The sequence below is a fragment of the Penicillium psychrosexuale genome (assembly GCF_028828465.1).
Source record: "Penicillium psychrosexuale strain IBT 29551 chromosome Unknown utg000001l, whole genome shotgun sequence".
Classification (NCBI taxonomy): Eukaryota; Fungi; Ascomycota; class Eurotiomycetes; order Eurotiales; family Aspergillaceae; genus Penicillium; species Penicillium psychrosexuale.
This window is the reverse complement of record NW_026643186.1, coordinates 2320870-2338352: the sequence shown is the minus strand read 5'-3', so window position 1 is coordinate 2338352 and position 17483 is coordinate 2320870. Positions and strand designations below refer to the sequence as shown.

The 17483-nt window shown below is 48.6% G+C and overlaps 7 protein-coding genes across 7 annotated transcripts; 5 read left to right on the top strand and 2 right to left on the bottom strand.

Annotated features, from left to right (window-relative positions):
* Positions 1–617: 617 nt before the first annotated feature.
* On the top strand, positions 618–2865 carry N7518_000899 (transcription factor TFIIIC subunit TFC6; the record flags this gene model as incomplete). The annotated part of the gene is made up of 3 exons (XM_057181827.1): positions 618–1971; positions 2025–2163; positions 2253–2865. 3 exons carry the CDS (start codon positions 618–620, stop codon positions 2863–2865), a joined length of 2106 nt encoding a protein of 701 aa, XP_057047177.1.
* Positions 2866–3408: 543 nt separating this feature from the next.
* N7518_000898 (uncharacterized protein) lies at positions 3409–4362 on the top strand (the record flags this gene model as incomplete). Its single annotated transcript, XM_057181826.1, has 1 exon — positions 3409–4362. One exon carries the CDS (start codon positions 3409–3411, stop codon positions 4360–4362), a length of 954 nt encoding a protein of 317 aa, XP_057047176.1.
* A 702-nt stretch (positions 4363–5064) lies between these two features.
* Positions 5065–8403, top strand: N7518_000897 (formin-binding protein HOF1; the record flags this gene model as incomplete). The annotated part of the gene is made up of 6 exons (XM_057181825.1): positions 5065–5098; positions 5150–5254; positions 5307–5593; positions 5641–5952; positions 6003–8169; positions 8234–8403. 6 exons carry the CDS (start codon positions 5065–5067, stop codon positions 8401–8403), a joined length of 3075 nt encoding a protein of 1024 aa, XP_057047175.1.
* Positions 8404–9412: 1009 nt separating this feature from the next.
* On the top strand, positions 9413–10807 carry N7518_000896 (PP2C family serine/threonine-protein phosphatase; the record flags this gene model as incomplete). The annotated part of the gene is made up of 1 exon (XM_057181824.1): positions 9413–10807. The coding sequence occupies one exon, from the start codon at positions 9413–9415 to the stop codon at positions 10805–10807; it is 1395 nt and encodes a 464-aa protein (XP_057047174.1).
* Positions 10808–13474: 2667 nt separating this feature from the next.
* On the bottom strand, positions 13475–14337 carry N7518_000895 (DUF4870 domain-containing protein; the record flags this gene model as incomplete). The annotated part of the gene is made up of 4 exons (XM_057181823.1): positions 13475–13545; positions 13640–13742; positions 13793–13835; positions 13904–14337. 4 exons carry the CDS (start codon positions 14335–14337, stop codon positions 13475–13477), a joined length of 651 nt encoding a protein of 216 aa, XP_057047173.1.
* A 96-nt stretch (positions 14338–14433) lies between these two features.
* Positions 14434–15220, bottom strand: N7518_000894 (DASH complex subunit DUO1; the record flags this gene model as incomplete). Its single annotated transcript, XM_057181822.1, has 2 exons — positions 14434–14868; positions 14924–15220. 2 exons carry the CDS (start codon positions 15218–15220, stop codon positions 14434–14436), a joined length of 732 nt encoding a protein of 243 aa, XP_057047172.1.
* A 582-nt stretch (positions 15221–15802) lies between these two features.
* Positions 15803–17248, top strand: N7518_000893 (uncharacterized protein; the record flags this gene model as incomplete). The annotated part of the gene is made up of 2 exons (XM_057181821.1): positions 15803–16509; positions 16564–17248. 2 exons carry the CDS (start codon positions 15803–15805, stop codon positions 17246–17248), a joined length of 1392 nt encoding a protein of 463 aa, XP_057047171.1.
* Positions 17249–17483: the final 235 nt, after the last annotated feature.

Below are 17483 nucleotides of genomic sequence, written 5' to 3'. Positions count from 1 at the left end.
TCTCGATTTCTCTGTTGAGAGTTGAGAAGTGTTAGCGAGTTCCAAGTTGAGGATTTACAGACATAATGGAACGTGCGATCAAAAACGTTCAACAGCTAGCCCGGTCCATGGAGAGATATTTGCCGCATAATGAAAAGAGAAGTTGAGAGGAAACAAGAAGAAAAAGGCGAAGGTCGGAGGGTTATATAGGGTTTAGTTTAGGTACAGTGAGTGGTTAAGGGGTGGATGTCCAAATTTATGGGTGAAAAGACAGCCGTTCCTGGCCTCAAAAGCGATCATTTTCGGTGTCAATTCTGCAAGTCCTCATTTTCTAGTTGTACAATGAGGTATGTTGTACTCCGTATGTAGCCCACGATTCGATGGGTTTAATCGGTTGGTGCCTAGAATCCAAGGCAACAGAACTAGCCATCTTGGGACTAGCGTCAATACCTTGACCTTCGTATTGCTGAAGCTTCTCTATTTCCTAAATCAAATAGCGGACGTCTCAATACACAATATTGCAGCTGCATTGCTCAGTAAAACGTATATTACTGAGCTTTGGACAATTTGACACGCTTTACGCATGCACATCACTGTTGTCATTGGCTGTCGTTAACGACGCGACCTATCTAAGCAAGATGCCTTCCGGCCGCAGGTCTGGCCGCCTCAAGGGTCCTAGGGCGGTATACGTTGATGATCCATTTAAGGCAGCTGGGATCAGTGATGATGAGGACTCTGCTGAGCAGGAGATTCCTGGCAAGGGGAAAAAGAAGCGCGCCCCGACAGAAGATTCAGCCTCAGATAATGAATTTGTCGCTGGGTCAGGCGATGAAGCCGACGAGGGCATTGAGGAAGAAGATGAGCCTGAAGAGGGACTAGAAGAGGAATTCGGATCAGAAGCCGATGCCTCCGACCCTGAAGAAATGGAGCTCGACGGCATCGAGGATACTCGGAAAGAGCGTTCGATGTCGTACCAACAAGATGCGAGTGTTAGGAAGAGAAGAGCCGATGGAACAGTTGTACCATCCGCCGAAGAGACACATACTCGTGGTATCATCGAACCCAGAGATCACTTGTCCAAAGGCACCTATTACACTCTCACGTTCGGTTCTGACGATCGAGATTTGATGCCAGCCGTCCACTTCCGAATGCGATGGAACAAGGGTGTAGATGCGGTTTTTCCATCTCGCTACACATTAGAGGAGACGGAGAAGAAGCCTGAATATCTATACGGGCCCACGTTTGGGGTTCACCCAGATGATGTTCTGAAAGAAAGCACCCGCGGGTGGGACTGGTATTATGATGGGGACATTGGTGAGAGGTTCCGGAAAAGACAGCGCATTGAGACGATTGAAGAGTCAATGGCGTTCGAAAATTACCTACCCAAACCAGATGCGCGAAAACATGGCATTTTACTAGGACCCCATGATAATCAACAACTCTTCGAGCTGGGATATCATGAGTCTTTTGACTTTGGAAAAGCCTGGGAAAGTCCAAACTCCAAAAAAGACTCATCAGGAGCTGAGATCAAAAGGATTCGAGAAGGTTGGATATTAAACATCGGCCACAAGGCACATTGCATGGCTTGGGCTCCAAACCAGGATGGTCTGACTCAGTATCTTGCTGTGGCGGCGCCGATTACAGAAGATCAGAAAAGCCAGTACAAATCCGAAGATAGTGAGCCTCTCTCATCGTTTCAACCCTCGGAGCCTTTCCCTAGCGCCTTACAGATTTGGGAGTTTAAGGGCAAACCGAGTGAAACTCTTACAATGGCTCTCGATATGGACTCCAAACCCCGCCTTCGGCAAGTTTTGTGTGCTGACTGGGGGGACCTGAGACGCATGGTATGGTGTACTTTGCCCCGGACCGAACGGGTGGAGGACAAAGAAGAGGAAAAAGAATCCATTGGTTTACTCGCAACAGTTTGGGGGGATGGATATGTGAGAGTTTTGGATATTAAAACAGGTAGAGGGTCACAAGAAACAGAATTTCGTGAGTGTCCCTTTGGAGAGATTTCACGAGTCCCGCTAATGTGCAAGATACAGTCAAAATCAAATCCCCTGCGTTTGAGGCAAGACCGCCATCAACAGTCTGCACATGTGTCACTTGGCTATCCCCTAGTGATATTGCAGTGGGCTGCGGTAACGGCTTTGTGGCTCTCTGGAACATCGAACCTTCCTCCATGTCTGAACCTCTACCATTTTTCTATCGGCCACTCCACGCCACCTACATACTCAGTATCACATCGGCATACCCGGTCCATCCCCAATTAGTCATCACGATTTCCATGGATGGCGAAACGAGGATGTGGTCGGTCCTCGATCCAACCAGCGAAATGGCATCGACGGGCCGCATGCGAGGAGCCTCCCCTTCATCAGCTATTCTCCCATCTGCCAGTCCGTTGTTGCCGGGGATGAAAACGAATTCGCTCGCGTAATTCCAATTCGACGGTTTTTTACCACTACCACCATTGCGCGGCTCAGCAGCACCATCTCGGCTATGGCGCAATGCAGTTTTCATCACCCCTGTGCCCTGTTTGGCAGTGCCGCAGGCGAGGTCGTAGGAACGAATCCCTTCCGACGAGTTGTTTACAACAAGGAGCAAATTTGGCAGCAAATATGGTTCACACATGAATGGATTCCTACTTCCAAGACGAACACTATGGGCACAAGTCGATTTCATGACGGATACCGGGCAGAGAACCAGAAGTTGGCAAAGTACAAGCTTTTTGAGACCAACCCCATCAATGGGATGGGGACCTCGACGATTTACGAAGAAAATACCCACGTCACAGCCCTCGGGTGGAACTCCAACCGCCCTTGCGCAGCCTGGGCCAGCGCTGCGCTGGGGTGTGGATTGCTGAGAGTGGAAGATCTTGCCATCTAGTGACGGCAGCCGTGTTGATCAAACAGGAGATCTGCTAGATTTACTACCAATCATGGCATGAGGACATCATAGTCGATCTATGAAAAGAAACTAGGTGACAGTGAAACAAAATATGCCATGTTAGTTGTGTCAGAGCGGGCCCCCAGCCACACCAATTGCTTACTTAATGTCGCTGTGGAAACCCCACCACAGCATCGTGGTTGGCAGATACGCCATGTGGGCTCGATCAGATCTCAGCTCCACCCAATCAAAGCTCATAGAAGCCAATTAAAAATAAAATAAAAATATAACCCATGGCTGGATTGCCGTCAACCCAGCCACCGTAGATCCCCAGCCGCCTAATTTTGGCCCAGTAGAAGTACACTTCACCGTGATAGTAGATCCTTTTCGTATAACTTTTAAACCCGGACTTGAGTTCTTCTCTTTCATTCTCAATCCTATCTTCTATCCAAATCTCTTCCAACATTGCCTATATCTCCATTCAATCTCAAGCGTCTTTCCCTTCTCAATTATTATTGCAAACTTCAATTTCTCTCTGTTATCATGCATTTCTCTTCTGCTGCAGTCCTCGCCCTTTGCTCTATCAGCGTGACCTACGCGGCGCCCTTCGCCAATCCCGAGAATGAAGACCTCGCTCGCCGTGCAACCTACTCTGTGGTCAATGCCGATGAAGACTGCTCTTCTAGCCCAGTCGCACGCGAAGTCGACACTGTCTTCGAAACCTCCACAGTTACTGCTCCTAATGCCGACCCAGTGCCCATCACTGTGACTGTGACTGCCACACCTTCAAGCGTGACCTCTCCCTCAACCGCTGTGGCTAGCCCTACTTCGTGCTGGGAGACCCCTAATGTTCTTCCAACCGCTGGCTCTTCCTCTTTCTTCCGCCGGGGCCTGAGAGCCGCTGGTCAGCCTGCTATCTTTGCTCGCGAATACTCTAGCTCTTTGCTTTACGCGCGCGAGTATCCCACCGCCTCTGCCTCCGAGTCTCTCTATGCTCGTGGCTGGTACTCTGCTGCTTCTGGCACTCCTTCTATTGCCACCTCTACCGCTTCGCCTACTTCCCTCGTGGCTCGCAACTTTGGTGATTCGTACTCTTCCGCTTGGGTCCCAACCTCCAGCCTGGTCACTGCCACTCCCCTCGTTGCTCGTGGCTTATACTCTTCTGCTGCTACCTCATCTGCCTCAGCGACTTCCCTTGTGGCTCGTGGCTTTTCCCCTTCTTACTCTAGCGGAAACATCCCTCTCTCCCCTACTCCCCTCGCTGCCCGCGACTCGTACGCTTCTCCCTCCGGCACATTCTCTATCCCGAGCATCCCTACTTCAGCTGCTCCTCTGGCTGCTCGTGGCCCCTATGGCTGGTACTCTTCAGCTCTCAGTACCTCCCCCATTGCCACATCTTCTGCCTCTCCGGCTATCGTGGCCCGTGGTGCCCGCAGCTGGGGCTCTTCCAGTGCCTCCAGCACCTTCTCTGCGTCGGCTACTCCTGTGGCCTACTAAGACAGACCGCACGAGACAACGGCTTTAGCTTTTTACAAATGAGCACAAGCAAGGCTTTTCATGAAGTGATGAGATCCTTGTTCTATGGCACGATATGATTGCAACAACGAAAAAGAAAGATTGTGAATGACTTGATTTATCCCCATTACGGCTTTGGGGATACATATTTGACTGGCGTTTTTACTGGAAGGGATTTTGAAATAACTACAATTCTTCATGTGTCTTTTACTTATGTGGATATGGGATTGGGTTGCTTTCGCGTTGGGCCTACATAGACTGGATTTGAATATTTATGGGTCCCGAATTACATAGAATAGTTGCACGATGCACTGGAAATAACAAAATGAAATGAATACTTTGACAATTCTTTTGATATCATACTTAATTCTCCGATCAAGAGCCCTACATAAATATTGTCGACAATCTCATTGGAAGGTTAGGGCAGATAAAGAGCTTATGTAACGCGGTGCGTGGCGGCTGCACGATGGTTGCCCCGAGAGACGCAGCGGTAAACATGCATCATCCCTCCGCTCACCTTCAACTTCGAAACCTTATGACCTCCAAGGAAGGGTCTTTTGTGTTCTTACATTTTTTTAAATTATCAACTGTTATTGTTTCTTATTTTTTGTTCTCCTTGTACCTGAATTCCTACACACTTCGATTGCATGCGCAAAGGCTGGCCGAGGGTCAACATCGATAACAATGGGGACAGACGGGCCTACGGTCTGCATGTCTTGTATGTGGCATTACACTCGTGTACATTTGCACTCGCTGACAATTGTTCTAGTTGCCAACAATTTCTGGGGCAAAGATGATGCAGGACTTCAACCAATGTTGGACCGCGTGCATGGGTCAAAGATCACAAACGACGAACTGAAGGTTTTTTACAGCGGTACGTGACGTTGATGCAGCCGCAATAACATCGAATTCTAACATCTTGTTAGCTCGAGCCACCATCGAAGATGAATACGCACGGAAACTCCAAGTACTATGTCGAAAGGCGCTGGGATCATGCGAGACTGGATCGCTCCGAGCCTCACTCGACGTTGTTCGTGGCGAGACTGAAGCTATCGCTAAGGCACACGCCGCAATTGCAGGACAAATTAAGACGGAATTGGAGGAGCCACTTGCTGCGTTTGCCAGTGGTATTAAGGAGCGACGAAAGATTATTCAACAGTGCATTGAGCGCCTACACAAGACCAAAATGCAACAAACGCAGCTCGTCAACAAAGTAAGTAAAGTCGGGGAATGATGAGAGGTAAAATACTAACTCTATAGACTCGTGATCGTTACGAGCAGGACTGTCTCCGGATCAAGGGCTACCTTGCTCAGGGCCACATGGTCATGGGCCAGGAAGAGCGCAAGAACAAGGCCAAGCTAGAGAAGACCCAGATCCAGCTGGCATCAACTAGCCAGGAATACGAAGCGGCCGTCAAACAGCTCGAGGAGACAACTGGTCGTTGGAATAAGGAATGGAAGTCAGCATGCGACAAATTTCAAGATTTGGAAGAGGAGCGTCTGGACTTCACAAAAAGCAGTCTGTGGACCTACGCAAACATTGCTTCAACTGTTTGTGTCAGCGATGATGCCGTATGTTTATTCTGCCCGGGTTTATTGTGCAATACTAATTCGACGTATAGTCATGCGAGAAAGTCCGTCTCTCTTTGGAGGAATGTGAAGTGGAGAAGGATATTATGTTCTTCATCAAGGAGCGAGGAACTGGCCAAGAGATCCCAGATCCTCCCCGATTCATCAACTTCTGCAAGGATGACGACTCAAGCTCTGACCTAGATGAAGCTGATGGCTACTCGGTAGCCCAATTCCAACGCACTATGAACCCTGCATTCCGCACATCTTCTCCTCAGCCTTCAACCTTCGAATCACACCATGACCCACAGTCAGAGCTCCCGGCTCAAATAGGACGACCTACTCTTCCAGCCGTGAACAATGCGCCGCCACCTCAGCAGCAACCGCTACCGTCACAACAGCAGCCACCCCCACAGCAGCAGCCGTTCATGCCACAGCAGCCTCTTATGCATCAGCAGCCTCTCATGCAACAGCAGCCTCTTATGCAACAGCAGCCTCTCATGCAACAGCAGCCTCTTATGCATCAGCAGCCTCCTCTGCAACCACAACAACAACCACCGCTACAGGCACAGCCCCAGCAACCTGCCCCTCTAGACTTCCGCCGTGGTGGCGCGCCGCCTCCGAACTACGACCCCGAGCAACATGGAGAGATCGGAGCTGTTCCCCACAACGCATACCCCACGGATGGTATGACCATGTTCTGTCGTGCCGGGCCACCCTCAGAACGAAGCTCAGCGACCAGCGCATATCGCCCGTCTAGCCAAGACTCTCAGAGCGAAGTTTCGAACTCAACCTCTATCTCTAGTGTCGAGGAAACTCCTACGAAAAAGTCTATAGTAAAGTCAACAAACAGTGTGCCGATGACAACTTCTGGAGATGACAAATCACCAAAAAAGAAGAGCGCTTTCTTCAGCAACAGCCCCTTCCGTCGCAAGAGTCGACATGACAAAGAAAGGCCTGTTGTTTCTTCACAGCAGGGCATCTCTCCAACGTCGCTCGTTTCACCCAACTCCACGTCTCGTAGTGGTTGGGACTCGCCGACAAAACAAATCAGTCCGACGAAGCAAATGAGCCCGCCCAAGCAAGTGAGCCCACCCAAACAAATCATCAGCCCGCCCAAGCAAATGAGCCCACCTAAGCAAGTGAGCCCGCCCAAGCAGATTAGTCCGCCCAAGCAGGCTAGCCCAACCAAACAAGTCAGCCCTGTCAGGCCTTCGGGAGGCCTGCCGGGTCGTGCCTCTGGCAGCCCGGAGCCTGTTGACCCTCGAGCCAACTTCCAGCTCAATGTGGGGAACAATGTCTTTGACGTGGCAACCCCAGAAAAGAGCTCACCCCAGAAAGGATCACAGCCGAATCAGGCATCTGAAGATGACTTGGACCCTATCGCGCGGGCTCTAGCAGACCTCAAGACGGGCGGCAAGCAGTCAGCCACTCGGGTGTCGGCAGATAGATATCACGGCATCTCCACACCCACTCCGTCGACATATTCTTCGACCTATGGTGGCAGCAGTGTTAGCGTTGCTACTCCGCCCCCAGCATACAATGATCCCACAGTCAAGCGACTTGGCGCACCTCAACCGGCCTTTACAGCAAAGCAAATGCACAAGACAACTCAGAAATATACTGGTCAAACCCAGAGCATGCTTCGAGGGCAAAACAACAATAATAGCATGGGGTCTAGGCATAGTGGTCAGACCCAAGACAGTATGGGATCTAGACATAGCGGTCAAGAAGCCACCCGAGCTAGATCGCCAGCACCGAGACGGAGCGTCAGCCCTCAGCCCCGTGTGGATACTCGGATGAGCCAGAACAGTGGCAGGGGCCCGAGCCCTACTCCGAGTAGTTACCAGTCTAACAGCATGCGAAGTCAATACAGCCGATCGCCCACTCCCCGGCGTACTCAAGATCCATACACTCCAAACGAGTATGCTCGGAGGCCCTCGCCCGCTGCAAGCCACCGTGCTGTATCCCCGAACCCCCAGTTCAGGCAGCAATCTCGTCCTTCTAGCTCTGGTGGCATGGAGCTGCAGTTGTCTGGAAACCACGATATGTACGGTTCCAGCAGTCCCGGTGGATATGCTAGCTCAGCTCGAGGAGGCAGCCGCCCCTCATCGAGTTATGGTGAGGCTCCGCCTGTTGGCCGATCTCGGAGCCGTACTATGGCTGTTGCAGAGCCTGGACGTCAATTCAGCCGTGACGGCCGCCCAATCTTGCACTTTGGTAAGCATTTATTCCTCCTCTTCACAATGCGTTGTTAGTATCTAACTTTAGTCCAACCTCACAGCTCGTGCTATGTACTCCTACAATGCCGCCATCCCTGAAGAGCTCACCTTTGGCAAGGGAGATGTCCTTGCCGTTCTCCGTCTGCAGGATGACGGGTGGTGGGAAGCCGAAGTCACCAACGCCCGTGGCCACCCTGGTCTTGTGCCAAGCAATTATCTGCAAATCATTTAATACCCCATTGTACTCACGACCCGCCACGACCCTCAGAACATTCGTCCTGAAGGTGATGCTCTTTTTCTTCTCACCTAGATACCATGCCTTTCGTCTACTTTCCTTGCACATTGGCGATTTCTTTCTGGCTCAGCTTCTATTTTGCTTTCATTCTCAGCATGGTGCTACAGTCCCGTCTTGACATCACTAAACAACTTGTTTAATCTTATCATGTTTTTGCGGATGTTTTTGGACACTTTAGCGTTTCTGTTCTGGGAATCTTTTTACTATGTGCTTCATGTGAATTTGTTGAATTCTTTTTTTTTCTTGTCTTTTTCCTTTCCCGACAGCGATCCAGCGAAATTGTCTGAACCCTCGGCACTCTATGGTCTTTTATTTTTATTCCCGCTTCTTGCCCCATTCTTCATCATTTGCCTTTCTCTATGTTTGTACGCTTTTATGGAGGATATGACGTGCTTTGCTCTAATTGATGCTCTCCTTTCTACGATGTATTTCCCATGATATATGTAAGTAGTGGCCTAAATTGATTTGAAGACAGTCCTGTATACTTGATTGATGATTGCAGTCCCTCGGACTGGATGCGATAGACTTTTGATTTAACTCATGGTGCAGGTACGTTCCAAGGGTGCGAGCTTTCTGGTAAATCTTATGTCTGATATTTTAAAAGTCATTTTCGACCCAATACCAATGCTTTTGTTATACATATCCTTCAGTCTCACCATTCTATATCTTTAATCTTTAGTAGAAAACATTTCCGACACTCGGTATCCATTATCTAACAGTATATCTCGATCAAGTAAATAAAGGTTTACCTACTTAGGGGCTTGTGAGTAGCTATTTCATTTAGGGCTGCCAATGTGCTCTGGAGTGTTTCCTGTTACCCCTCTTCGAGGCTGTCTTCAAAGCCTCATGATCTGACCGCCTTTTGACGAAATCCAGAGAAATGTTCAATTGACTTGAATGTTCTTTAGCTTCTCCTTCTTCTGCTTCTTCCCAGCTATAACCCACCATGTTATCAGGTCGCATACGACCGCGTCTAGTGCGCGTGACCACGTCCATCGTACGGACACATACCAAGCGTTCCTTATCAACAAATCACTTCTCTCCAAACTGGAAAGCTTACATTGCGACTGCCGGCTTGATCAGCACGCCCGGAATCTGGTGGTTGACCGCTGCAAGGGATGATGTACCCCACCTCGAGTGTCCATTAGCGGAGCACTTGGCCCCGGAGCCGGGTCCCTCCAAAGAGGATATCACACATATGTTATCGAAAGAGGCATACTCCTTCCATGTCAGAAATATTACAGGTGTCACCAGATACGACGGCGCCCAGTTGGCGTCCAATAGCCCCTGTGAGGACCGGTTTATTCATGGCGAAGTTTCTTCACCGTGGAATGAAAATGATCAATGGATGTCCTGGGCTGTTTTTGATGGACATTCAGGTTGGCAGACAGCGGACCTATTGACGAAGCAACTCCTGCCTTTCGTGCGACGCAGATTGTCCGAAGTTAACTCACCGGTATCAAATGAGTCAGTGCAGCGCGCTATCATGAAAGGATTCGTGGACCTCGATGATTCCATTATCAAGACTGCACCGGACACATCTAAGAGCGAAGAATCATTCCAAGACAAGGTCAAAAAACTGATTCCTGCTTACGCTGGTTCATGCGCTTTGTTGTCTCTATACGATCCTATCACAAGCACGCTGCACGTTGCATGTACTGGGGATTCGAGAGCGGTTTTAGGACAAAAAGGAGCAGACGGCAAGTGGGAGACAATTCCCTTGTCAGTTGACCAAACTGGCAGTAACGAAGAAGAGACCACCCGCATTTCTAAGGAGCACCCTGGCGAGGAAAACATAGCCAAAGATGGACGGGTTCTTGGAATCATGGTCTCAAGAGCCTTTGGTGACAGTCTCTGGAAGTGGCCGTTAGATTTTCAGAAGGAAATGAAGCGGAAATTCAATGGTCCAGCCCCTCTAACACCACGGCGTGATATTCGCACACCTCCATACTTGACTGCCGAGCCGGTCGTGACAAGTACTAAGATTGATCCTAACAAACCTTCGTTCTTGATTATGGCAACGGATGGGCTATGGGATTGTCTCTCCAGTGAGCAGGGTGTCGACTTGGTAGTGAACTGGTTGGAACCACAAGGGACCGAGGAGAACAAGACAGATGGGGAATTTGACTTCGGCAGATTCTGGACAGATGTGAACTGGCAGTTTGAGAAGGAGAGAATGACAATCCAAGATGAAAATGCAGCAGTACATCTGATGCGTAACTCCCTTGGTGGAAATTACCACGAGTTGATAGCAGGCCGGCTTGCCTTTGACCCTCCTTTGTCTCGACGGGTACGGGATGATATCACTGTGCAAGTTGTCTTTTTTAATACCGAGAAGTGAATATCGATTTCTTGGTTGATCTGAACTTAGAAGTGTACCTCTAAAAATTGTACCTCCGAAACTCTTCGGGTGACGGAGACCAAATAAAGATTACGACCATCACTGATGGATGTATCACTCATTTTCTAACAATTTCCATCATAAATTCAACAAGAAGAGTCTACCGAGAATGCCTGCTATGTCTCACCTGATTATACAGATGCCACAGAGTAATGGAGGCGTTACTTTGCGTACTCGCTCAGATGATTCCTCGGATGATTCTTCAGATGAATCTACCATGTGGTGGGTTCTATCTGGCGTTCTTTGGGGAACCCTCGGCGGTTTTATAATTTCGGCGACATTCCATTATTTTAGACCATTTGGTTGTGATTGTGTACGCAACGTTTCGCTTGTTTGGGATAAACTTGCTCGGTAAGTCGTGAGTGATGATAATATCTCTTTCTATCGGTGTCGAATCCAACAGTTCTCATCAAAAAAAAGACACTAACAGGTCCTGGAATCTAGTGATATCTGTGGAGCTGGATGTCGAGTCAAAGATGGAGTTAAAGATGTATTCCAAAATGCATTCAAAAGGGTATATCGCCTGGCTGGTCTAAAAGCAGCGCCTCGGGTTATATATAGCCAACGAACAACAACTGCACCTGGTAAGGAAGACCTATCCAAACTAGGTACTGTCAAGCTACTGATTAGTACTGTCTTTGTTCAGAGCCCATCGAGATGCAAGATATCACGGTGGAATATATAAGACATGAATCTGATAGCTCGGAAGATCCACCCGACTACGAATACTACGGGCCACCTGAGGTGCCCCTGCCTGTCTACAAACGTTAAGAGAACTAGAATTAGGTCTGGAAGAATGGAGAGGAATAGGAATGGGCCGAGGAAAACAGGATAGTGTTTTTATATTACTTGACTTGGCTTCCCTGTTGTGATATTATAGCGAATGTGATACCACCATGTGGCTCTCTATATGTTTAGCTGGTAAATAAATAGAATCAAAATGTAGAGAGTTGAAATAAGAAGAGAACAATAGAAAATGTAGCCATTAAGCATTTAAGGTAAGAAACACTAGGTCAGTGGCATTCGAGTTCTTAAATGTCCGCTTGCAGTAGCTTCGATGCGGAGCGGGGGAAGGAGCTAAGGGGAACGAACTATTATTGAAAATAAAACACTGTCTAGAATACCACGATAAGTCCGCTTAAGCGGCCGACTATTCTTGTCTCTATAGTAATAAAAAACCAGCGGTGAGCTAGGGAAATCTGATACGGCGCACTGGCGGTTGGAGACTGCCGTACCCCGGGTCTTACTTGCAGGGAAGATTGGCATATAACTAATATGACAACCCCACTAAATAGGATATCGACCAGAACCTCTTAGCTTTAACTCAAGCGTCTCATCCTGCTAGTCTCCTTTCAGTGACTGATGAGTTCCTCGTAGTTCAGTTACTAAGATGTTATAGAAAAGATCACGCTAGCAGCTGGCTCTGCCCACGGATAATGTACTTGTCTCTATCAGCACTCTTTATTCCTAGAGGTGTATGCCGAAGATGAATTATTATCTGAAAGAGGTCCACGGGTCATCCTGACGCAAACCTGGCGTTGAGTTTGTATACCCAAAGACGTGCATTTAAGTTTTGACTCGATATAGACCATCCTCACACTATTCTCTATCTTCATACCTTCCTCACCTTTACTGACATCTTTACTTGCCAATAATGGCTCCTATTCCCAGCAACAAGTCTGATTCAGCATCAGAATCAGCAATTGATTTGGCTGCTGGATATTTAGGGGTAATTATACTAGCAATGTGTGCTCTATTGTTGCTCATGCTTGTATGCGCCATCGTGATCCGGTATGTATGACCACCGAGAAATAAGATTGAACATGATGATCTTATAAGAAAGGCAAACTTTACAGAGATGCTGATGCTAATATTACTGTCATTCTGCTAGACATCGTATATTGAATATAATCGGCTGCTGGATCAAGAACTGCTACATCCGAGCAAAAACAGCTCTCGGCACAACGAGGTTGAAAGCAAAATATTTACTCCGCACAATCACGCTGAAGAAAGCTAGAGCACAAGGTTATGATGAGACCTACGCCCCAAAAAATCAACTGGGTGCTATAATAATGTCTAAACTGACATGCCGTTATCATACAGACCCGAAAAATACTTCCGATGTGAGGCTACAGTACTTGGTCCCTCCCCCTAAAGCGGCTCATACCACCACAACTACAATCGATGATTCTCCTTGCAGTCTGTAGACAATGGGTTTTGCACACGAATCTTAGAGGAAGCGAGACTCTACGGGTACATGGATCGGGACAACTGGTATACAATATCTTTGAGGTGAAAGATTATTCTAATAGGCAATTACCAATCACCAATGCTGATTGCTATATTCATGTATTCATGAAGAATCAATTCGCTACCATCGGCATTTTGGAAACATTGGGTTGAGTGAGATAGAATATTCGCAATATTAAAAATTCTAAAATTTACAAACTTGGAATAAGATAAACACAAAGAGAATCATTCATCAACACATAGCCTGCCGAAGAACCAAAGAAAGAAGCTAGCAAGTATTGACAGACAGGGGTATATGAAGGAAAGACAGGCTTCGCGGTAATAATTCAAGCACGTGCAATTCCCAAAGGATCATATTCATTCATCATCAACAAAGGAGTTAGCTAGACGGCCAAAAAATGGGACTTCGAAGTGGTCCAGAGTATCAACTAGAGTAATATGATAAGTATAAGATCTATCTTTCCTGCCAACGAACAGCTCAGCTGTACCGGCAGCTCCCGTGAAGAACCTTGGAAGACTCACCATCTCGGTAAGCATGCATGCTAAGGAAGCCGATCAAAGCAATATCGATAATGAACAAAACCCAGGAGAGAAAGCTTGACCAGCAGAACAGTAGGTGAATAATCTATTTGGCATGTGAGCGTATGCAGTATTAGGAGGGATTGAAATACACACAAACATGGTAGCAAATAACATGCTCGATTGCCAAGCATGGAATCTACAGTAGATAGTCAGCAAACCGGGCTTGCCAGGTTATTCAACCCCATAATAAAGCCCATTACATACCGCACATAATCGCTTTTGTGTTCAGCTAGTAGTAGGAATACACCCCCCGCGGGAGGCAGAAGCAGATACGCTAGTGCCGCTTCGATATCCATGCGAATGGGTAGACTTGTTTCAAAGGCCCCTAAGCTCACATGGCCACCCTCGATGTCTCGTCCAAATCCCGTGTTGCCATGTCCGTTGCTAGCAAAGTGACTGGGCGAGGGTAGGTCGGTCGAGGCTCGCGGTGAGCGGAGGATTGGAGATATTCGGTGGCTGTCGGGGTGGGGAGGCGATAGAGCGCGCTCAAGCTCCGGGGATTGATCTTGATAAGGGGCGAAGTTCATCATGTTGTCATACCTGGAAAGGTGAATGACGGAATGATCTTCGGGCATCAGGGGATTAATTTGGAGTAGCATCTCCTTATCGTTATCAGATCGCGACGCGTAACTGCCCATCTGATGCCTCAGGCGACAATATATCAAGTAAGGGTATCATATCATTCAGTATCTTCATAGTCAAAGATTTATTATACATAAACTAGCGCAGTCCATCTAGACTCTCCCCCGACCGCGAGCAATCCCGCTACCTCGTGCTATCCCGCTGGCTGGCCGTTGGGTTGTTGTCGTAGACCCTCGTGTCGCCGTGCGGCTTGTGCTGACACTGGGCGTTCTTCCTAATCCAGTAGTTCGAACTGTGCCCCTCGTAGTTCCGCGGGTGCCTCGAGTACCCCGAGTGACCTGTGCGCGTCGTTTTTCGATTTCCTCGGCCTTTCTCGCTGCTGCTTCTCGCTGTTGCTGAAGTGCCTGTTCGCGTCTTTCTGCCGCTTGTTGTCTTTGGATCGCTTGGTTCTCGATATCGATCACATCCTGAGTAGCGCCTTGCCAATCGGGGTTGAGGATCAGTCGCTGATTATGCTCGGTTTGGGAGAGAATGCGAGTCCACGTGTTGAGGAGTGTCGAGGCCGAGGTAACGGTTTGTGAGACCGTCTATACAGATGATTAGCCAAAGTATTGACCGTGCATTATGAGAAGAATATATTACCTCCATGTTCCCTTTGGCAGAATTCAAACTTGCCAGAAGCCCTTCTATTACTTCGTTGATATTCCGCACACCTTGTAATTCTGTCCGGAGCGCAGTCTCTCGAGCCTGTTGATGATCAAAGAGAGGATCCTCGCCATCATGGGAAGCTCGAGGTTCTGGTGTAATTTTCTCATCGGAGGTTCTTGGGTTGATCTTTTTGCGGGTCACTCTCTTGGATGGTGAATTCCAGAGGTCCTCTGTGTCATCATCAGATAGCTGAAGCCTCTCCATTTCTTCTGCTGTGGTGCGGAAAGCCATGTTGAATTTTCAGAGCAGGAGCCGAAGTATGTACAAGCAATCTCGATAGACTGAACACCTGAATGGGCTTAGTTTGAGGATAACTGTGCGTCCGAAATAGTTGAAGGTTAATTGACAGCTGATGATCGACAAGACTGACAGTTGTAAGATAATCAAACAAGCAATTGGGGTAGATCGAAATAGGAAGTCAACATTGTTTGATGCGGGGTTTTCAGCCACCGCAATTATCGGGCGGTGAGGATACCCGGTGGCTGGGCGACAATCGGCTTTCAATAACAACTTTGTCCTCCCTTCATCCCCAACTTATCGATTTTAGTTTCATCGCCTCGGACAATTGGATATCTGCAAGATCACGCTTCATACCTTCTTTAGACTTTTATATCTCCGGGTGCTTGCCTTATTTTGAATATCTCACAAGTCGGACGTGGTACGCCCTTGATTGAATCAACGCTCCTTTTCGATACTTTACCAAAATCGCCAAATCCAGAAAAAGCCCTGGGATAGATTGTGATATACTATTTATACCTCTACTCGAAAGATTGCAAACCTTCGAACGGTTATTCAATCGTGATTCAAGTCAACATGGCGTCAACACCACCGCCGCCTTCCCCGTCTAAGCTTCGTGTACCTAGAGCACCGCGACATGGGGCGAAGCATGACAACTATGAACCTTACCCTACACGTTACTCTGCTAGACTTGCTGGTCAACGAGCGTCAAGGGTCCAAACCACACCGCCCCCAAGCCACCCAAGCACATCTGCCAAACATGGAGCAGCTAAACGGACTCTTTCGCCCTCATCACCTGGCACTACCAAGCCCTCGCCTAAAAAGGGTGCACACTCTCACAGAACTGCTGCCTCCCGAATTTCCCCCTTTGATTCGGAACTTTCACTTCCCCGCACCTCTGCACAACACACCTCACGTTCCTCTGCAGAACGAGCTTTACCCACACCAGCTAAAACACCTTCGAAGAAGAAGGTAATCAGTTCTGGCTCTTCTACATCTCGCTCTCTGTTTCCTTCCACATCCACTCCCAAACGCAGAAAAATGGAAACCCCCAAATATTCTGCCGCAGAATCCCTGGACATCTTCGTCGATGAGCCTTTGAGAGGGTACAACATTGAAACTGCCGAGCAAGAATTGGGTATCTCCATTCATGAGGACTCGCGTGATCGCATCCCTGTGATCGGTCCACTTTCGACTGATTCGTTCGTTACCAAGGCACGAGCGGTCGGACGACCTGCTACTCGCTCAACCACCAGCCATAAAAATGGAGCCTATTTTGTCCAGTAAGTCAAACCTCATGTACCCACCATATTCGCATATTCTAACTTGTAATTTAGGCGTGGAAAAAAGATATTCAAGCGCTTTGACGACATGGAAGATGAGGGCGAGGATGAAGACGACCTTGGCCTTTTCGCCAACCGCCCTGACCTGTTGGCTGATAACCCCGATATCCTTAAGAGTGTGAAGCCTTTGAGACGCGGCGACATCAAGCCTCGTATCCTCTTCCCTGAGCCCGCCGAGCCTACCGATAAGCCCGCTGACCCTACTGATGGTGCGGAGGAGGATATCACCGATGTCGAGGATCATGAGCCAACGTCTCCAACTCCGGCTTATGAAGACCAGGCATATCTGACTCCTCCCATCTTGCCAGATCTATCTACCCCCTCCTTTGAATCTGAGACCTCATCTGTCTATCACACTGCCCCCGTTAGACGTACTGGCCTCCGTTTCCATCGACCTGCCGTGGACGATGTGACACCTTTCTCTTTTTCTGAGGACGTTAGTTTCGGCTCTTCTAATGGGGATCAGGCTCGATCCCGAGGCCTATCTGTCAGCAGTGGTAGCAGCCTCCTGAAGTACTGGCCGTCTGTCAGCAGGAAGACGCGGGAGGCCGAGGCCCGCACCGACCGCACCAAGCGTATTCGCGAGGCGCGTGGTAGCCCTGCTCCACGCACCCGACAGGCTGCGCGCGCGGAAGCATCCGCGACCTCGACCGCTGAGGCATCTACGTCTGATTCCTAGGTCTCCAAGGTGTCACCTTTTTTTCACGACTTTGCATCATTCAGCGCTTTGGGAATTTTTACTTTTCTTTCATTTGCGTGCACCGGACTTGGCGCGAAGTGCGTGCCAATCTTTTGTTTGTTGGTTGCGCCTGGGAGCAACCTTTTCGTCGGCTTTCTTTTCCTTATGCCGTTTTTTCTCCCCACGACGGCCATCTTGTAATTGCGCAGGCCGCTGGGTTTCTCTTGTCTCTTTG